The sequence below is a fragment of the Apteryx mantelli genome, chromosome 15, assembly GCF_036417845.1.
Source record: "Apteryx mantelli isolate bAptMan1 chromosome 15, bAptMan1.hap1, whole genome shotgun sequence".
NCBI lineage: Eukaryota > Metazoa > Chordata > Aves > Apterygiformes > Apterygidae > Apteryx > Apteryx mantelli.
Window position 1 is genome coordinate 14,968,526 of NC_089992.1, and position 22,062 is coordinate 14,990,587.

General features: G+C 41.9%; 1 protein-coding gene across 1 annotated transcript; it reads right to left on the reverse strand.

The window, feature by feature from the left end:
- Positions 1-7,856: 7,856 nt before the first annotated feature.
- On the reverse strand, positions 7,857-20,389 carry ARPP19 (cAMP regulated phosphoprotein 19). Its single transcript, XM_067305282.1, has 3 exons — positions 20,130-20,389; positions 14,967-15,089; positions 7,857-11,442 (listed from the first exon to the last, which is right to left on the reverse strand). The coding sequence occupies exons 1-3, from the start codon at positions 20,172-20,174 to the stop codon at positions 11,272-11,274; spliced, it is 339 nt and encodes a 112-aa protein (XP_067161383.1). The 5' UTR covers positions 20,175-20,389; the 3' UTR covers positions 7,857-11,271.
- Positions 20,390-22,062: the final 1,673 nt, after the last annotated feature.

The following is a 22,062-nucleotide window of genomic DNA, read 5'->3' on the forward strand; positions in this document are numbered from 1 at the left end:
AATTTCCCAATTAACTAACATCAGCGTACAACAATAAGGCTGTCTATATGGTCACCGAGTTTAAACAAATACATGCATGAATAAAAGGAATGGGATTTTCATAAGAGCGGCATGACTTCTGGGAAGACACATGTAGCACATTTTTGACAAAAACTAATTTAGCTTGGGAAAATAATGGTTCCTGTATACTATTTAAAAATATCATATATATGTGGCTGGGACAGAAGGCACTATTTTCACTCTGGCATGCAGTGAAGCCAAGTGTGAAGGCTTTACAGTGGATGTTAACAAAACCGGACACACTGAAGGGTACAGCACAGACCTCCACTTCTGCAAACAGTTTGAAATAAAAACAGTCTCTCACTTTCTCAGACAACATTTACGGAGATGTTGACAACTTCTCTGCACCCCTGGCACTCCAGTTATTTACATATTTTTACCAACTTTAAAAAAAAAGTAATTCATACATATATAGCTATCCGTGCAATTTAGACAAGCTGGAATGTGGACTGACAGTGAAGGAGGGGTGAGTGAGCTTTCAGATACTTATTTTCAGAACATGCACTGGTACAGTCAGTAATGATGTGCCACAAACTCATACCCTAACTTACTTGCCAGCAAAACATACATGCCAATACCATATGTTAAGTGTCAATTTTAAGTTGGATGCTCTGGTACTTTAAAGAGCTGTCCTGAATGACAATCCTGAACGTGCCTGCCAGTATAAAAAAGATATGAAAGTCACTCTTTCTGTGCCTACATACGGTTTTAAAGAGGACAAGAATAGCCTGTTGTGTGAGAGCAAAGCAGAGAAGCAATCTTGATGATCTTAGTCATCCAGTAAGTCCCCTATTGGAGCACTATACGCTGCGCTTGTTTTGCTTTTTGGTTTGGTCTTTTTTACCTTTCCCACTCCAACCTTAAATCCATTATTTATGTTACCTGATCAAGGACGAGGTCTGTTGTTGCTGCTTGCTAAGCGAGATACTGAACTTGATTAAACAGCAGGATGATTTTATCTGGAGACAAGCAGGCAGAGAGGGGAAGGATGCAAAGACAGTGCCTCTGTACAGTCCCAGTGGCTGTACCAATACCAGGTGCCTGTACCAGGGGCAAGTCTTCTTCGGGAACTAAAAGAAGCCCTGAGCTTTTCACCGTAACGTAGCACCAAGACAACAGAACACCCATGTTTCTGGGGCAATCTCTGACCAAAGGATTTAACCATCCAAGGAAGTGAATTCAAGCTATGACAGGGATTGAATTTAAAAACAAAAATGAGTATCTCTGATTAATCTCTTATATGGACATTTTAATTCCATAATAAGAACATCCACAGAGAGCGGTAAACCAAGAATAACTTTCCAGAATAACTCCTTGCATAGACAAGCTCCACTGGGTGCTTGGGAACAACTCTACTCTACCATTGTGGTTTTGACCAGAGTGCTAATTTTCATCCCTTTTGCAATTACAGTTAATACAGATACTTGTCTGTGAGATATAAAACATAAAGATGCATCATATCCACTAGCTTCTTTAGCTTTCTTTAGGGCACGCAGGCACGTATCTTACTTCCTTACATTCAGTCTCTCCTACACAAATATACTGTTCAGATGTGGTCAATGAAGCCTACTGAAAGGACTGCCCAATCTCATTTGTACCGACGCATATTCAGCGTGCTGCCTACCATAGCTCCGTGGGCGGACTCCACAAATAAGGTGGACTATTCATGCCAAAACAAGCAGGCTGTTTCCTTTTCCTTTCTCTTCTTACACAAAGAGCTAGACTGGGGATAATTTAGGAGTATTTCATAAAGCGGTTCAAGGATCCAGATGACATGCCTTCCCGTAAAGCAGACTTTGACTTCATAAGCTTGTTGAAAAAGCTGTTTGGGGGAATTCCGCCTTGTACCGTGGTGCTCACATCAGGTGACCCCAATGGTCCCTGCTGCCCTCAACAATCTACAGTCAGCTACTTTTTTTAGATATTTTGCACTAGAACTAGTCAGAGGAATAAAAACAATGCATTGCTAATGCATAAAAATCATTTCAACAGCTCTCAATTTGCAGGCTTTTCCATCAGAAAGACGTGTAGGGCAATAACCCTTTCTGGGTACAAGCTGCTGAGAAACTAAGATACAAGACTAAAAAGATCAGAAAATTGTCTGTTTAAAAAGTAGGAGAGAGTCACCTCCTGAATCACCGCTGGCTGTAGGGATCTGAACGACTGCCAGAAGGACGAACATAATCTAAAGGTGCAGTGTGATCAAAAAGGTTAGTTTAATGCCATGAAGCAGCTACCATACATGTTGCAGTAGGTGTTTTTCTGAGAGGAATGTGACGATGTTTCTGGAAGACGCGACTGAACGACACCGAACCACGTGAAGTCATTATTTTAATCCAAACATATCAAGAACAACGGCGCATAACTGGGAAGCTGACTAAACTGCTGGGAAAGGCTCGCTCTCGGGCAGCGCGCGTTGCACAGGACGGGGAAAGGGTAAATACGGAATTTCGCTGGTGACGATGCCGATGATGGTGCGCGGCGCTGCCGCCGCTGCGGGCAGGGGCTCGCCGGGCGAGGGGCCGCGCCGGGCCGGGGCTCGTGTGCCGGGCAGGGGGAGGCGGCAGCGGGTCCCCCCACCCCGCGCCGCCCCGCGCTGCCGCTCAGCAGCGCCCGGCCGGGGGCCGCGCCCCGCCTCGCCCGGCCTCGCCCGGCCCCGGGCGCCGCCGGCGGGTCGCGCCGCCGCCGCTGCGCCCAGCGAGGGGCCCGGCCCGGCCCGCAGCCCCCGGGACGCCGCGCCGCCCCCCGGCCCGGCCCGGCCGCTCCCGTTCCCGTTCCCGCCGCGCCCCCGGCCCTACCTTCGTGTACAGCTCGGAGGCCGCCATGGCGCTGCGGGCGGGCGGGCGGGCGGGGGCCCCTCTGCGGCAGCCGGCGGGCGGAGGATGCTCAGGCGGCGGCGCGGGCGCGGCGCGCCATGTTGCTACCTGGCGGGCTGCGGGGCCGCCGCCGCGCTCTGTGCATTGTGGGAAGGCGGCGGGCGGCCCGCGCGGCGCCGTGCAGCGCGGACCGGTGCGGTGCGGTGCGGACCCCGCTTAGCGCAGCGCAGCGCAGCGCCGCCGGGCCGGGCTGGGCTGGGCGCGACCGGCGCCGCGGCCCCGCCCGCGCCCCGGGGCTCCCCCCCCCCGCGGCGGCGGCGCGGGCGCTGCCGCCCTCCCGGTCGCGGTGGCACTCGGCAGCCTTTGCCCCGCGGCAGGATCCTCACGCCCGTGTCCCCCCGCCCGGGCTAAACCCACGTTATCCCCTTTCCCACGAGCGCTGCTCGCGCCTGCTCTCGCTTCCCCGCTGCCGCGCCCGGGAGCGCCGCCGCGGGGCTGCGCTGGGCCGCGCCCGCTGCAGGAAGCGCTTCCCTGCCGCCCGAGCAGCTCTCCCCTTCGCGCGCCCTGCCGGCGTAAGACGTGGCCTTCGCGCAACACCCTCGCGTTACTGGATTCGTACCCGGTTTGCAGCCTGGTGCAACCTCCAGGTTCCCCTCTGCCATCCTACCGCCTAGCCCCTGATTCTTATCTTTTACTCCTGCCTTTTAAAGCGCAATATTTTCCATTTTTAGTACTTTCTCTCACTGATTCTAATCCCATACTTTCAAGTATTTACAGCCTTTTCCAGCCTGATAACCTCTACAAATCATGTGTCTTTATCACTTAAGCTGTTAATGGAAATGCTGAAGAGAACTGGTCCCCTTAGATAAGCAAGTCCAGGTCTCGGAGGGAAAGGGAGATACACATCTTTGAAAAGTTTAACTTCCACATCAAGAGAACAAAAAGCAGAATCCATATTCTGGTTGGGTCTTGAGAAGGGAGCTCATTTGCTTTATGAATTGTTAACTGGCCTTTCTTAGAGCACACATTGTGGCAAGGCTCCTTCGACAATTACTACTGTCTCAAGAATAGTTTACTTTTTCACCTTAGGAACACATCCTATCATTCATTCAAAGTGTACAAAACAAGATCGAAACAGGCATCTCTGACGGAGAGTGTGGCAAAGTGCTTTGATTCTTCAAGCAGTATCTCTGTGCAAAATTTAACTGTTTAAATAGCAGCTTTGGATTCAGCAGATAGTATCCAGACTCTTGCAGAAAGATGCAGCTAAGACTAGTAAAGAAATACACAAATCTGTTTTAGATAAAGACAGCCATGAAAGAGATGGGCTCAAGATTACACATCAACTCAGCAACAGCCAGATATAAAAGCAAGCTCCCTTGACTCCCAAAATAAACACTCCCAATAAACACTATAATCACTAACTGTACTTTACTGCTGCTATCTGAAAAAGGAGATAAAGAAGGTAGCAAAGGCAAATGAAAAAGATGAAAAATAACTAAGATGAAAATATGGAGCCTTACTGAGAGTTGTTCATATTAGCTCCAGATATAAGATCATGGCTAATAAACTAAAGTTAGTAAATTCAAAAAAGAGGTTAAAGAATCATTGGTTTTGCTGGGAGAGTTCAGAAAGTTGAAACTGGTTAATCAGAATTGAATTAAAAGAATACCTTCCTTCCCATATTTTGCCAATATGTCCAGGATTATCACCTGAGATTACTATCATTGCCCCACACCTAGGAAGCACACTGCCATCGACAGAACAGGGACACTTGCTGCCAGTCCTAGGAGAAGCCAAGGACTGGTTTCTGCTAATTCATGCCCAGGTCAAGGCAAGAAGCTTGCACAGCTGCTCTTCGTATACACACCACAGTAAAACAGAGATCTACACTACAAAGCTACCAGTCACCTTTCATATATAACAGAAAAGAACAAGTGAGAGGAATAGTGATTTGGGGTTTAAGATTCTGATTCTCCCCATTTAACAGACTTGATGTATGAATCTGGATGTCTGGACCACAAAAATCTCCTAATTTTATTTCCAGGAGGAACCTGAGTCTCCCCTCTCACGTGTGTTGCTTCATATCTGATATTTAATATCCTTTCTTTAGGATGCCATCTATCAGGAATTCAGGAGTTCAGCTGGACTGTGGATTACTCTATCAGCCATTCACAGCTGAGGCTCAGGAGCTGAATGTAATTACAAGCACCAGCAAAAAATAGATAGCCAAGTCCAAAATACGCTATGATTTGACACAATTTGCATAAACCAGGATTTCAAATCTGTCATTAAGGACAGGAATTGGGGGCTATGAAAGTTGTAGAAAAGCAACCTGTTTTTAACATATCTAGACTGACTACTTAGCTATTACTTTAACAAGCATCTCCTGCTTCAAACACTTGCTGGCAAAATCTTAAAGATGTCCTTGTCTCATATCTTGCACAGCAAATTTTCAAAAAGATCATATATGGCATTTGATTTCAGGACATATATCCAGGGTATTCCAGCTATGAATGAATGGCTCACGTGACTGACAGAGTCCACATACACAATTTTACACTGAATTTCGATCCCATCAAAAAAAAAAAGTAGAAAAACTAATCTCAATTCCTGGAAAGATAACTTTCTTCAGAAGTGAATACAAAGCATGTGTCATGTCTTTTTGCTTATAGCCATGTTCTGTTTATACCCATGGTCTGTTCAACTGTGGCATAAAAATTCCCCTCTGACTTAGGACTACCTGCTCGATTGTTGTCACGTTGTGCCATACTCATCAGTGGATTCTCTGCTGATCCAGCGAAAAAGGGAAGTCATTAGAGGCACAGAAATAACACACACTGGTAACATAACAAACATGGTATCGTTCATACGATATAGTGGATGGGCCCAACCACTCCCTCAGAAAAGCTCTTGGTATATCCAGCTTTGACCATCGGTTTAATTTCAAGCTTCCACTGGATAGTGGAAAAAGCTAACACAAAGCTAACCCAGGAATTCACAGGTTAAAATCCTCATCCTATCCTTTCCTATGTTCTCACACTTCAAGGATTAGGCCTATAACTTTTAGTTGTAAGAAACAAACTGCGTTGGTTTCAGCCAGTACTGATTAAAGAGTTAAAAATCAGTTAAAAGCTCTGAAATGTAACATAAGAGAATCATATGCTGTGTACATATTCTCCAGATAAAACTCGGGATTTACTTTATTTTTGTGGGCTTTCAGAAGAGAGTAGTCTTAAACGGCATGATGTTTCTTAATGGCATGATGAAATTCCCAAGTATTCCCTAGTATCCTCATCCTACTAGGATGATTTCTGTAGTCTTTAGAACATCAAATAATTTCCTTTCAATATAACAGCAGAAATAACAGTATAAAAAAACCCAAAAAAATGAGAACAGACTTGATGTTTAGAAGAACCTACAGCTCCCATTTCTTGCATCTAAGCATTCTTGTACTTTCAGCTCTATAATTCAACTCCAAGAAAGTGCTGCACATTTAAAAATCCAAATCCTATTTCTCAAGGAAGACTCTTACAGTTGTTCCCTTCCTCCCCCCTCAAATCCAGTAAGAAACAACACTATCATACTCGCACTCCTTTAAAGACAGGAACATCACCAGAAGTTGAATCGAGTTTCTACAAATTCAAGTGTTCCTGCACCAGAAGTGTCAGAGGATGGTTATCCCATAATACTGTTAAGGGAAGTTGACATCATCTAAGCATATTTCTAAGTAACAGCTACAATATTGTTCTGCAATAAGGTAAACTAAAACCACCAACAGGAATCTGCTATTAAATTAAGACAAAGTGAGGAACAAAAAGTATTTTATATTCCCATCTTAAACCAGAGTCAAATAAACATCTATCTGAAACTGGTGGAGGCTTTGGCAATGTTTTTCACAGCCATAACTAAACAGACTTCTGTACCTGCTATAAATATGCAAAAATATTTATACATAAAAATACATCAAGCAGCATCCTAGTTGCAACACGAAGCCTGAGAAAGACAGGAACAATTCAGTCACCTTCCTCTAAACTAAAGCTAAAGCTTGTCTGCCTCTGTGCAAGTATTTCAGAAGCATTTTCAAGAGAAATATTTAATGGAAATAAACACTTTGAATACGTACAGAACTTTCAGGATTTCAAGTTACTCTGGATCTATAGATGCCAGAAATTAGGATGAAAAAGCCAAGTTTTGAGATAAAACTATTGCAAAGACTTGAATTTGGAAGAAGGTGGCTCACTTGTACTAAAGCAGAAATAAGTATCAAACCATACATTCAGCCCAACTCCACTTTAAGTTTAAAAGCACTCAACCTGCTCACATGCCCCACATGCTCCCCTAGTCTATTCTTTCACGTCTTTCAGAAAACCCCCTAAGCCATCAAACAAGTTGTTGCAATCTTGTCTCCCTCCTGATCTGATGTAGGCATACTCTTCTGTGACCACAGCTACTAAATGCAAAGCTCCTCTGAACGCAGGTCTGTGCGACTCTACCTGCTTCATTGTTAACTAGAAATAGATTTGGGCAATAAACCTGTTTTTAAATGGTCTGAATTTGCCTGAAAATGGATGCCACTCCCCATACGGTGAGATTCAGATGAGCTAGGATACTAATGCTAGTGCTAATGCCGCCTTTGCATTGCCTCAGTATGGTATCTGGACTACACTACTTAAATTGGACATTGTTCTCCTCAGTTTGGTATAGATGTAGAGCGTACAGGGTGTTAGTATAGATTTGGTTACTGAACTAATTGTATAAGCATACCATGAGGATCTTGAAGTTGCACAGAAGACCAGTACCCAAGGCACAGTCTGAATACAAGATCAGTGGGATTTTTTTTCCAAGATCTTGATTTCTTGGAAACTTTGTCATACTCAGGTCAATATAATCTATAGCAATGCAAAGTTCTATATGCCAAGTTAATTCCCAGAAATCCCCCTCACTCTGTATAAGGGACCAAAACAATCATCTGTTACAGAGTTTTCAAACAATAAGCTTTAATTGCCTTATTAGAAAAATAAGCACTGAAATATATATAAATGTGATTACATTAAAGTAATTCTGTAGTCTAACATACTACAAACCAAAGCCCAGTCATATTTTTAATGATACAGAGTAGCAAGATTCAGGTTTTAGAAATTATCCATAAAGAATAAGGAAGTATGCAGTATCATTTAGGAAACCACAGTAAAGACAAGACAAATCTGCACATTGCAATAAAAACTAAGTAGATCAATTTATTCTGTATACTATACAATGTGTATGTTTGTAAAGAACAATTGACATTTTCATCACTGTAACACCTTGACTGGGTGTAAATATGTCCAACAAAATGTACTCCTGTGGCCTTTACACAAACACTGTCCTACTACATAAAGAACAATGAGAGGGAAGCCTTTGGTGCTACAGATTTGGGACATATCTCTGAAGTTGTAATTAATCCACTTGTAACTATCTTGAATAAAATGTTGGTGCTATCAACTATTATTAGCCTACATGAGTACTACTCTAATAACTAAACACTATTTTTAAAGGCAAGATATGAAAGGGACTGCCAGACTACAGTGTGGACAGGTTTTCTTTGAAAAAGGTCATTATCAAATGGTAAAACTCATATAATACATTATGTACATAAGTTTGGATAGCTGAGTTATCTTGCTGGAGTAAGCTGAAAGTAAGCATCAATTTGCAGTCACGTTTGATTTACTATTAAGTGATTATTGGACTTGAGTTTTCAATAGTGTGTAGTATTAAAATAGCTGTGCCTGCTGCTGAGGTCTGTCAGGTGTGAAGGCTCATAATCAGTCATTGACCTAGTTAGTAATACAGTACTCCAAATATACACTTCGTGTGGATAAGATATTTGTAGCTGAATTTGTAGTAGCCTTAAAAACTGCAAGCCACTGAGTGCACATCAGAAGAGCTTGTGCTGTCCAGTCAGCAGGACGAGCCGAGATGTAGCTGAACAAATGGAATGTTTAAATTTGAATGGCTATTTTTAAACCTTCCTAAACATCAAGAAAACTTACCCTATGTGAACTACAGAATAGTGGCACCAGACAATACACAGCAAGTCATCTTCAATTGTTCAAAATTTGTTTCAGGCCTAGTCCTATAATTAAGTTTCAATTTTCATTTATACATACAAAAATAAAGAGGGATTTTCACATTAGGACAAACATCTATAAAAAGCAGTTTACTTCAATAAATTCAGTTTCCTTGCTATTCTGGTTTTCATTTAACTTGATAAATTCTTCTCCCAGCCTAACTTCTTACCTAAAGAAACCAAGTAGGTCTGTTTCTTCAGCCTGTTCCTGTGGAAAAAAAAATCACAAATTCATTATAATGCTAATGGCAGATAAGGTGTGGGATGGAGTTCTCTCAAGCCTGTCCTTAATTACTATACAGACTGAAAGACTGAAAAGAATAAGGTTAGCAATTTGGAAATTCTCTGAACTGAGAAGAATATACTGGTTATATAAACACCAATAGACTTTGCTCATGCTCTGATCAAACTGAGACCAAATTAAGATTATTCATTTTCCTGATCATTTTCTGATGCTTAAGTTTGCCTTTAGAAGGGAGGACTGCAGAAAATACGGGACAGTGTTCTTCTAGGCTAGCAGTTATTTATCCTGTAAGACCTTTCTGAACGTGTCAATAAAAAGCACATCATTTGAAAAACATGTACCTTCATTAAGAACATTTTTCTTATAATGCCTGTATTGGTGCCTTTTTTATTATTTTTTAATAGAAACGTATCAGAATATTTTCTTTAAAGAAAAAAGTATTCAGTAGGCTGTTCTTTTTAAAGAGCTTATACTCCCAGAGAACATCAAGGCTGTGATTACTTATAATTAAAATCAATTACATTATGGATCACACTGCACTTTAATACATCTGATTTCATTGAACAAACATGCTCTTTAATGCATGAGGTTACCTATCTAATATCAACTGTATTTTGGCAATCTAGTACTTATGACCTGCATCATGTAGATGGTCTGAAGTTTGCTCCCATTTCCTGACATGAAAAACTGCCTATTCCTCCATAGGTCATTATATAAATACCAGTTCCATTTTTTTTTATGTTGCCCAAAGCCAGTGAGCAGCTGCTGTATAACAAAGAGATAAGGAGTTAGTTTACTACCACTTCAGGAGTTCAAGAAAAAAAAATTAAAGAGGTATACTCTTTCACTTACAGAAGTCTAAAAGAGTCAAAGACAACAGAATATCAAACCTTAGCAAGCTTAGATTTGGAGTTTGCCAAGAGGGAAACTCTCAAGCACAGTTCATTTGACCATCTTTCCCATCATCACACAGCACATTTCAGCTTTAAAAGCTTAAAGAGATGCTGAACAGGAAGGGCACCTGCCTTCAAATATAGGTATGAATTTCAGATTAAATTTGAATGTGGGATGTTGTTGTTAAACAAAATATACAACTGCAAAAGCATATGGCTGAGTCAAGTGTAAATATGTGTTTCACAAATCTCAGGTTTACAATTTTTTACTTTCAGTAGCAAGATTCTGGGCTCTTAGTTTCAGGTACTCTGAAAGATACAGAATCACTTGTGCTTTGATTGGCACGTTATCTGCTTTTTAAAATGTAAGATTAACAGACGTTTGCAAAAGGTTGTGCAAAACTATTGTATTTACAAAAATGGCACAAGAGTGAATTCAACAGTCTATGCACATGCACACTTCATTCACATCTTCAATGAAAGTGCGTTCTAAGCTACGGAACTGAAGAGAATACCAGCTTCAACAGGCAGTTGTCAATAAGCACTAGATTCACAAGAGTTACACCAGAATGGGCAAATATTGCCCAAGTAAAAACTCTATTGTTAAAGCTGAAACAGGTTTAAGGCCGTTCAAATTCAAGAGCAGAAACAAAATTCAATCAGAGCCCTGTCTTTGTTTTTATACATGCTTCACCTTCAAGCAACTTGTGGTCTAAATCTCTATTTTAGACAACAAACCCAAACACAGAAGAAAAACCAACACAACTGGAGGTTATATTAAATACAAATATGCTGTAATTAAGGTGAAATAACAAAAGCAGAAACATTAAAAGTTGTAAAACTTGCGATGTCACTTGCTGGAACCAGTCCTACACTAGGAAATGGGCAATATGTACATTTTCAAGTAGATTACATTGCTCTAACCAAACTTGTCCTTTTAATCAGTGCATTGTTCTCAACTAGTCCAAATACTACACGTTTTACTTCTTAACAGTACTCCCTTACAATAGCAGCACATGCTATCGCTACCTGCAAAGCTGTCAGTCTCATGACTTAGTGTAAGAAAAAAAGGGGGGGGGTAAGGGTGAGAAATAACTATTAAGGAGAAATAACAGGAATGAGAATATTCATGCAGTTCAGCTGTTCTAGTCAGCCAGCCAGCTTGCTAGCAACAAGAGAAGGTTTCCGCTGTGGGAGATCCTGTGGAGTAGGAATATGATCACCAGTGACTTCTGTCTTGTCAGGAGCTGCAGTAGGCAGTTGCTTATTCTTCATCTTTGCTTTAGCCATGTTGTAATCGCCAGAATCAAAGTACTTTTGCTAGAAGACAAAATTATACATATTTAAAAGCCTGAAGTGTTATTAGATATATACACTGAATTACATGGTTAAATAGATTCTTTAAAACTTAAAAATAGTTATTAAAACTGTTTGAATGGGCAAGGTAGCTAGCTCTATGTTGATCCAAAAAAGTCATATCAAAACTATCAGGCATGCATAGCTAAACTCTGAACATTAGTAAGTATATAGTTAAGGTTCCACATATACCATTAATCTAATACCATGTGAGCATTATTTTTGCCTTGATTTTCACAACAGCATCACTCACCCATGCTTCAGTCCTTGGGGTTTGCAAAATTTGTTGCAGTGAGCAACTTCTGCTAGACAGACTAACCAATGTATGAACTAAAGCTGGAGAACTGAGTCTGCTCTAGCATACCAGATCAAAACAGCACAAAACTGCATATAACAAGAAAATCTCTTAGCTGCATACATTAAAAGAGTGAAGCTACAATTTCTAAGTTCCAAAACCTATCATTTAGTTGAGCCAAATCTACTGTCCTGTCCTTCTGAAAAGCACTGTGTGAATGAAATTCTTATCCCAACTCCAGGTTTCTTCTGGACGTAAGACATTCATTTACAATCTAAGGAGTACAGTAAGTTTGAATTTTGCTTTACATTCACTTTGCAAAACAGTGCTCCTTAAATACAAGCATTCTTATCTATTATATTACTGTAAGCTTTTATTAGCATTAACCTTTACAGTCTTTTTTGTTGTCACACCTCTCAAAACGTCAAGTTATCTCTGGATGTTAAAGACAAATGACTGTTATAATTATCTGCCTTATGATAAGATTAGGTATCATCCAAGTGCTGCATGAAGTCTTCAACTGCTGGTTGACACATTTGAGAGAAACAGTTGCATTTTACTTATACCTTACTCAGAGGTCTACCACTGCAGTACTTTTAACCTATAACTTTGCACAGATTACCAAGCGAAGCCAAAAATTAGATTCAGAGCAAAGATCCACACTAGCAATTGTTGCTTACAATGCACAATCATCTCTGAAGAGAACACTCCCTAGGTAAGTTTACATGGGCTTGTACCTCTAAGTCAGTTGAACAGCAACCATCATTACCTGTTATGTTTAAGCACTTCCAGAGAACATACTACCACCACTCTCTTCATTTTGTATTAGTACTAACTACCTGTAAAATGTTCAGCAGCAGCAGTTGAAGAGAAGTAATTTGAACACCTGAATTAACAGGCATTTACCTAAGAGACAAAAAGGATGTTTATTCAGGGCTCCTGAAGAAGGCATTCAATGTTTCCTGCTGTAGTTTGCTAGAGCCTTAAAAAAAAAAAAAAATCAGCAAATTGTTTTTCCCAGGCAGTCAGTACATCTGAACCACATACCTGCACTGGCAAATCTTCTTCAATCCTTTTGACAGTGTAATCCTTTTTACACCACAATATTCTGGCACTGTATCTGCAGACTAGGCCTGCAGACAGGCCTGGAAATAGGCTTTTGTATTTTGTGCTTCAATATGGAAACAATGAAAAGCACCTTTTAAACAGGAACTAAGTAATAACAAATTGTTCAATGCATTACTGCTATTAGCATATATATATTTCCATCCGTAGAACTAGAATTCTTTCTGCAGAAGCACAGCATCCATTCTTATCTATTATTATTCTGGAGGAAACATGCTAATGATGTATGCATCCAATTATACAGGCAGAGCATGTCCTAGTTGTTAAATACAAGAGAATCTGAGAATATAAGTTTAGAAAAAAGTCTAAAAAACACCTTTCATGCATTAGAATATCAGCCCATTTCTTCCTTTAGCTTATTTCTGTATTTTCTTCTGATATACTCTAGCTTCTCATAGATGGCCTGTATTTGATCATCCCACTCAGACTCTAAATTTGCATAGAAGTCTTGGTGTCACAAATACTATTTGAAAGTATACTCACTATCCAGACTCTATTTTAAAATGCAGCAATTCAGGCAGCCCAAAGCGCACCACGGGCCTACACCAAATACAGGTGCTTCCTCCTTTAAAGACACTGAACATATTAAAGAAAAACCATAAAAGACATAACATGGGAGAAAAGTATTACCACCACATCATGAGTACAGAACTGAAGAACAGAACTGAAGAAGGCAGGTTATGAATCAGAACCCACAACCTTTTGTTATCCTTCATCTCAGTAGCAGAACCCCAAACCCTGAGCCAAATAAGATGACCTTCTCTTGATCTTAATGGGTCTGGATCAAAATACTAAAAACAAAACGACATCCAACCGCTCAAATTTGAAAATATGGGCTGTAACATCCTTTGCATAAACAGTACTATTATCAAGATGAAGATATTGTCAAGATTGTTATTATTGTTGGCATTTTTTTCACATTTGCACTGACTACAAAAAGCCGTAACAATTGCTCTGTGGACAAAAAGAACGCTGATCTTACAGTGCTGTCTTCCCAAATCATCAGCGCCATACACACTTACCATGACTGTTCTGTGCCTACACACACTATGAACCAGCTGGTGTCTCACTTAGGTTGCCTTTGACCACGTAATATCGTAACTCACAGAAGAAGCCACCTGATCTACTACCTGACTGTTCCCAGCAGCCATTAACTATGCTGTGTATGCTCTAACTTATGAGAGGGCATGTCCAAAAAAGCCACCAATAGCAGTCAGTTCCCAGGAGACATTACCAGATAGCATAAAACTAGATCAGCACTGAACAACAGCTGGTACATGAAGGATTTATACTTGTAATCATTGTGTGCACTCAAAGGGCCTAGACAGTAGTAAAAAACCAGCAAGACAGTAATGAAAGCACCATCAAAAGTTGTGATATACTAAGATTTTTCCAAGAACAGAAGTCACTAACGTGCCTGAAATGCACAACAGAATCACTTTATGAATAATTAAAGAGCAAAAATCAGTTAAATGACTTTAAGAACATAAAAGACATTGGTTGAATGTGGAACAATATTGAAATACTAATTCATTCTTCATTATTCTACCATTACTCTAGGCTAGGGTATATATTCAGAATTACAATGCCATTCTCAAGCTACTGATGCAAGATGGTGGTTGGTGTAACATCACAGATGCTCCAAGCCTTCACGAGCTAAAACCATGGACAATAATTAAGAATGGCCTTGCGTTTTGGCAGTGTAAGAATGGATAAGATAAGATCAAGATAAGATCAGTACAGAACAGGGATGAGGTTCTGACCCATAATGTTTACTATAATGTTTTTTATGGAAGTCTAGCACAGCAGCAGTGACCCAGCTTTTAAATCTAATTTTCTTCTTAAAGGTGCAGTTAAGCCATTGATGCTGTAAGCAGCTACCTTGCCAACTGGATATGTATTTTGTGGAAATGGTGTTTTAACAGGTTTCTCTTCCTTGTGCTTTTCCAGAAAAAGTTTAAACTTCTTTGCAGTTTTAGGCATATGAAGGTCTGCAGAGTGAAAAAAATCACAGATATGGGAGTTTTGGAATTTCTTGTCCATACCCTGTGGACAATAAAGAACTCACTCCTTTTTGAAGCCTCTTTCTCAAGAAGTCTGAGCCTCCTGGCTTCTGGCCCAGATGAGGATATCTTGCTTTCAATTTTGCTTCTTCAGCTTTTTCCGGGCTGATCACCTTATCCTCCATTTCCTGAAATACAATTAACAATACTGTAAGTTAAATATGTCAGAATACACTACGTCAGAACACCTTCACAGGCAATCCACCAACATACTGATTTATGCTAGCATCTGAATGTATCAATTATTTGAATAGACATTTTCATATTCTCTCAAGAACATTTATAGCAACTGTAAGAGTTCAGCTTCCCATCTTACATAAATGCCTTCCCTGAACATGTTCAAATATAAACAACACAATTCACTTTTACAGAAAAGTAGTCTGTATTAAGAGCAAGGTATGTTATTCAATTTCAACAACAAAAGCATTTTTCAGCCAAAGGTAGGGTTTCACTAGGTTCAAACAAATGTTGAAAGCTGGGCAAGAGACACAGGACTTTTTCCAGTTACCTCTGCTTCATCATAAAGTAGCAGAGACAGATTAGTACTTGCATGCTTGAAACAATCTATTTTTTATGACTGTGCTATAACTGTGACGCACTGATGTTCACCATGAAACAGTATTAAAATACCTCAGTCCCAAAAATATGCTTGCTATCATATTAATGACAGCAATACTGCAGTTCTGCATATTGGCCTTTTATGGAAGGCCAGTGTTATCTATGATCATCCTAAACTATGAAGATAGTGAGATAGCTCATTTACATAGAATAAAATGCTTATTTTATGAGTGCACTGTAAAATGCAGATGCCCAAAGTAATGATTTGAAGATATTAATTTGTCAAAAGCTGTAATTTGTACATCCAGTCTTTCCACACTGACCTCTACTTTACACTCATCTGCTCCAGTTCACGTAGCAATTTGATGCATATAGCACAGTTTCTTCTACCAGATCATTTCTAAAATATCTTCAATTCAAAATTCTTCTTTCACTACTTTCCAATATTTGGCCAATATCATTTTTTGCATGCAAACCATGGCTTGTTCGGGAAAAAATATATTTATTTGCACTGGCTGATGTAGGCCTTGAAATATAATTACCATCTGAAGTCACAGGAAGACTTTCAGTCAGGAAAAGAATTGTCTTTGGCATCAGGAGAGCCCAGCATTCACCTGTGACTAAAGTTTCATATTCAGTGTAAAGCAGTATAAGGAGCCCCTTCACACTCTTTTCCATCTATGTCATCATCTTTTCATCGTAGCAGTCAGCATGACTGTGTATACTCCACATGAACAGGTCACAGAAACTAATTCAACTGAGAAACAACCATCTACATAGATTCCTTTTTCATGCTGGGTTGTGTCTCACTTGGATCAGTCTCCCCACACTGGTTCACCAAGCAGCTACACAAAAAAGTATGTCAGCACAGTGGCAGGGAGGACAGAGGAACAGAGCAGTTGGGGGCTCTTTCAGCCAGAACTACCAAAGAACTACAGCCACAACACTAGCCCATCACAATTAACCGTGCTCTCCTACATCTCTTATAAAAGCTCAAAGATCTATAATATGCAACATCTTTCTGGTAAGAAACTCCAGAAGCAAAGGGTATGATAACTCCCAACAGACTTAAAATATAATAGTCTAGTTGCTCTATTAGTCCAAGACCTCACAAGAGCTTCACACAAATCAGTGGGAATCTAAATTAACAGTTCTACCAAGGAAAGACAATAATCCTCATAACGGTTTCAGAGAAGCTTCTGAGGACTGGAACCAATGCTCTTCAGTTACAGATGAAAATGTAGCTAGGCAGCACAAAGATATGCAAAGTTTACCTGACATACTACAGAACACAAAACTGTATTATTTTTCACTATATATTGCACCAATCAAGACCACCGTTTTCATGTGTTGTAAAAATCCTTCCCCAACAGGTGCTCTTCCTATCAGGCTTTGCTATCACATCAACACTGACCTCCAGATTTTCTCAAAAGTTTTCCTTTCAGCTAAACACACTTTCAACATCTAATGCTGGGCTACTCATCACTGAACCAACAAAGCATTTAAGGGGACATGTTTTGCCAACATTAACCAATAAAAGACAATTTAAGAACAGAGGGCCAACAATAAATAGGTTGCATATGTATGTATTTATGGTGCATCAAAGGAGACATTTATGCAAATTCTCAGGGCTGACATATCACACAGCAGAGAATCAAAAAAAAACCCCCTAACACTGTGTCATGCATTAATGTGGCTAAACTAGACACAGACTATGGTTACCTACTCTTGATCGAGAAAATTAAGACCTCCAAAACAGTATGAAACAAATTAAAGAAGAATTTCAACCCCAAAACTTGGAGTGTTAAACAAGAACCAGTTGATGGTAGCTTCAAAGAAAAGTAAGAAGATAGCTCTTCATATAATGTACAGTTCAACTATAGAACTCCTTGCCAGACGATAGAGTAGATGCCAAGAATTCAGATGGATTCAAACAGCAATTGGATGAGTTCATTCACAGCTCAGAAGGCTTTTAAGCCATAGATTGCCGAGACCTGGGATAGTATTCCAGGAAAGACCACTGCATGCTTGCCCTAGCCTTATATTCTTTTTCAGGCTAGATAGTACCAAGCAGTCTTGAGATGCATCACTGGTCCAAACTGACCTTGAACCCAAATCATTAAGTCTGTTCTTACATTTAGTATTTTTCCTTTGAGTTATAGAAACAATAACCAAGTGACTAAAAACAGATGGAAAAAGAATCAAAATACACCATGCTCTTCCTCCTAGTAAATTATAACTTTTGTGTGGTAGTTAAATTCTCTACAGGAATTTTTGCATAGCTAAAGTCTGCTTACTTCATTAAAAGACAGCCAGTAGTTAGATAATTCATTGAAAGGTAGCTTTTGCTTTTTAATCTTTACAGAAGTACTAAATGTGTGAGGTTTCATATCTGCTGGACAACTGAACTGCATGGCTAAAAAAACCCACCAGCCTTTTCAAACTGTGCTATGAAGAGCTCACCCTCTTTAACAAAAGAATCGGACAAAATGACAGGTGGAAATGCGAAAACAGGACTACAGCAACAACATAACTCTTCAGCCAACAGCTATGGCAAAAGCCAGTCCAGAAACAAGATGCACCATTTTTAGCAGCTTCCTGAAATATAGGGACATTAAGGCAAAACAAAGTCAAATCACCCAAGCACATTTTCCATAACCCAAAGGTTCCTTGTTGTTGTTCAAATTCCCCCTCACAATATCCTTAGTTTTTACACTGAGAACTGGAAACACTGGTCTTACAGCAAGTTTTCAAATGTATATCAATATCCTGTTTAACATCTATCTAACATATATTCATTCTTCTTAGACCACATTAGAAAAGTTTAGAGTGAAAGGTCTGAGTTTACAGTAAAAGGTCTTTCTAGTCAAAGTTCCTTTAGGGGCTTAATCTTTTCCAAGCATATACATAAGTATTGCAAAACAAGTTTGTTTAAATAAGTACTTCAGAGCTAAGCATTTGCTAAGCCAATGTTCAGTTTTGCCTAGCCTGGCATAAACATTTTTAGTGCAATTTAGTATTGCAATGCCATAACACAACTTAGTAATACTTACAGGATATAATCTTACAGAAAACAAATACAATTTTATTTGCTTTTTTCATTTCATTTGGCTTGAATAACTAACCAGATTAAAACTGAAGTAGGAAATTAGTGAGGAACGTTATAACACAAAAAAACAGTGAATTTTCAAAATACAGTGTGTAAGCACTGCATTTTAAGACTTCATACTGCAACTTAGTTGGCAAAATGAGCCCAAGTCACCTGACTTCATCAGAACATACTAGAAGGCATCGCAATAAACTTGCTACCACATGTTTTACTATGCTTTTATTACAGAGCTTTTCCGGGACTGCAGCCACAGATTTATTTTTATATGCTTTGAATAGAAACACTATCCTTTTAATAGTCTACCTAATGTGAAAACAGATTTGAGCTGCAGGACACAAAAGTATGGACAATACACCAGCTATAGAAGGTTGGTCTGAATACTGTACTTACGACAGTATCATTCTGTATTACCTCAAATCTTTCCTACTTGCACGGCAAATTCATATTACAAACTGTAAATTATTAGACACAACCTTAAATAGGTGAGGTGATCAAGTTTTTCCTTTTACAGTCCTTCAGAGCAGCACTTGTGTTTCATAACTTCTTCCTATCAGAGAACTGCAACCGAGATTGCAACCGAGTCCATAAAACAATGACGAAACTAAGAAACCAAATGACTTTTTAAAGTCACAGCCAGCAGAAGGAAACGGCTAGCAGCATACAGTCACCTGTGAAGCCAAATCCCGTTTAAGCGCCTGTAAGATTATTAGTTACAGCAATGACATAATAGTGCCTTTAAACTTAGCAGTTGTTCTTTCTAGAAGCCATGCTTAAGTAAGACAAGCTGCAGCAAAGCAATTGTGTTTTGGATATTTTTCCTCCTTGATAGATTGTCTTAAAAATTAAAAAAAAGCTAAATAAATAAGTAATAGTAGTAAAAGTTTAACCAGTTGGATTATCGCTGGTCTCCAGCCACTGCCACTGCGAGGACAGAACCTCTCCCCCCAGGACACCGCGGCCAGCAGAGAAGCAGGCGGCGGAAGGAGCTGGGGCCGGTTCGGGGGCGCGGGCGCGTGGCTCGGCCCTCCTGCTCTAGCGGCCAGCGGTAACCGATGGGAGAACACAGATGCCGAGCGCGGAGGCCAGCACGGCGGTGCCGCTCCTCCACCCCCGGCCGCGGGCGGCAGGGCCCGCAGCTCCCCGCGGCCTGCAGCGCGGCGCCGCTCCCGCGGCGGGCCCAGGGCCTCGCCCTGCCCCCGCGGGCGGCGCAGGGAGGCCGAGGGGGCCGCGCGGCGCCGGGGCTGCTGCCCAGCCAGGGCCGCTGCTCTGAGGGGGCGGCCGCGGCCCGGAGAGCCGCGCGGGGGCAGCCAGGCCGGGAGACACCGCCCCGAGGGCCGCGGCGGCGCCGCGGGGCGCTCCCGGCTGCGGGCGGGACGCAGGGACAGGCCCGGCCGCCGGGCCCGGCGCCCCCGCTCGCCGCGGCGCGCAGAGGGAGACGGGGGAAGCCGCGCGGGCCTCCCCCGCCGCTCGGCGGGCCGGCGCGGGCCATCCGGGCACCCACCTTCTGCTCCTCGGCCGAGGCGGGCTCGGGGCTCTCGGCAGACATGGCGCCCCGGCAGCAGGGACCGCGGCGCAGAAAGGGCTCGCGGGGACGCGCGACCGCCGCTCCTGCCGCGCAACGCAGCCGCCTCCTCCCGCACAAGATGGCCGCCGCTCTCACGACGGTGAGCCGGCGGGACCAGACTTCCTCCGCGCGCAGCCTCCCCGGCGGCACGGCCACACTCCCAGAGCGCGGCCGAGGAGGAGCTTCCGTCTCTGCGCCCCCGCTCTGGCCGCTTCTCTGACGTCACGTCCTCCCTTTCCCGGGCATGCTGGGAGTTGTAGTCTGCCAGGCCGCGTGCGGGGCTGGGGCTGGGGGCTGAGGGGCACCGGGGGGCCCGGAGGGGACCGTGGGGCCAGGAAGGGCCCGGGCTCTCCCCGAAGGAGCTTGTGTAACTCCCATTCGGGTTCCTGGGAAACATGGGGCCGACAGGTCATGTAAAGACTACAAGGTCTTAGCTCAGAAAAGCAAAGACAACCCCCAGGAGGGAGGGCAGCGGTTGGCGACAACGCAACGCCTGGTTTCGGGGCCGCTGGCCCCTCACGGGCGCTCGCCGGCAGCCCGCTCTGCCCGGTGCCCGGCTCCCTCGGCGCAGCTCGGGCTTCGCTCGCCGCCCCACCGGCCTAGGCCGAGGCTAGGGCCCCGCCCGTGGTGCCCCGTGGGCCCGCCAGCCTGGCCCCCCTCGCGCAGGCCTCTGCCGCAAGCCCTCAGCAAGAGAGAAAAAGGCTCGGGGGGCTTGATTATAGTCTGTTCCTCTGGCTGCTTTTAGATATCAGGACATACAGTTTTTAGCTATTAGATATCAGAACCGCTGTTCTAGTCCTAACAGTTTTACTTGGGGGGTCTTTCTTTGAATCTCAGACACCAACTGACAAGGCAAGAGGTCACAAATATTCGATTAAAACTTCACAACAACTTGGTATCAAATTATAAAAAAGTCTTTTCTTCCCTCCCATCTACTTTTTATTGTCTGGTTCTTGCAAGAATGACAATTTCTCTTACCAGCCTATGTGAAGGTAGCAGAATTTCTATTGTAAGAGTGTAAAGAAATTGAGGGTTTAAAATACCTTATAGTTAGTAATGTTTACAGGTTCCTAAATAAGGGGATTATGTGAACAGTAAGCTGTTGATTTCACTTCACTTAATATATGTTGAATTTAATGAATCTATATTCCCTTCTTCCAACACATCTCTCCTTAACATCCTCTTTATGTATCTTTTATATCTTTACCTCTTTCCCATAATTTTGACCTTCCAGGCCTTGTTATCCAGTGTATCACATTTGTGTGACCTGCCCCCTGGCTGGGAATCAGCATATGCTCTTCAACTACAGCTAGAATGTGCATGTGTCAAGTGGTCCTGCCCAAATACAGCTTGGGAAGGACGAGCAAGGACAGGCGCTGGGTATTTAAAGTCCAGAAGGCAGAGTGAGACACATCAGTGAAAGCCTCTGAATTAAGACAGATAAAGTCAAGGATTTTGCTATGGTTAAATTCTAATATGAACCCCCCCAAATCAGATGGCTGAAGCATTTTTTGAGCATAGATTTTTTGATGATAAATTCATTCAGAGAACAGGATTTTGTGATAATAGGGAACTCAACCATATGCACACTCATTCAGAAAGGGATACAGCAGAGAAGATTGCACAGGTAATTCTTAGAATGCACTACTGAGATTTTTCCTAATGATAGAAAAAAAAAACAATTATAAAGTTGTGTGTCCTATGTTTGCTTCTAGCAAGAACAGCAAGGAACTGTTCGAAAGTATAAAAACAGAGAGCAATTCACAGAAGAATGACCATAAAAAGGATATACCTCATGAATTTTGAAAGGGAGTAGAACAACAAAATGGTGACAGCAAACAAAAATGCAAACCTCAAGAATGTCATATCT

Bases quoted from the DNA above. Each gene is read 5' to 3' on its own strand.
- ARPP19 (XM_067305282.1), bottom strand. From the start codon at position 20,174: ATGTCTGCCGAGAGCCCCGAGCCCGCCTCGGCCGAGGAGCAGAAG. The intron at 15,090-20,129 runs GTGGGTGCCCGG...ATTGTATTTCAG, and splicing joins CCTCGGCCGAGGAGCAGAAG to GAAATGGAGGATAAGGTGAT. The intron at 11,443-14,966 runs GTGAGTTCTTTA...TTTGTCTTCTAG, and splicing joins GAAAGAGGCTTCAAAAAGGA to CAAAAGTACTTTGATTCTGG.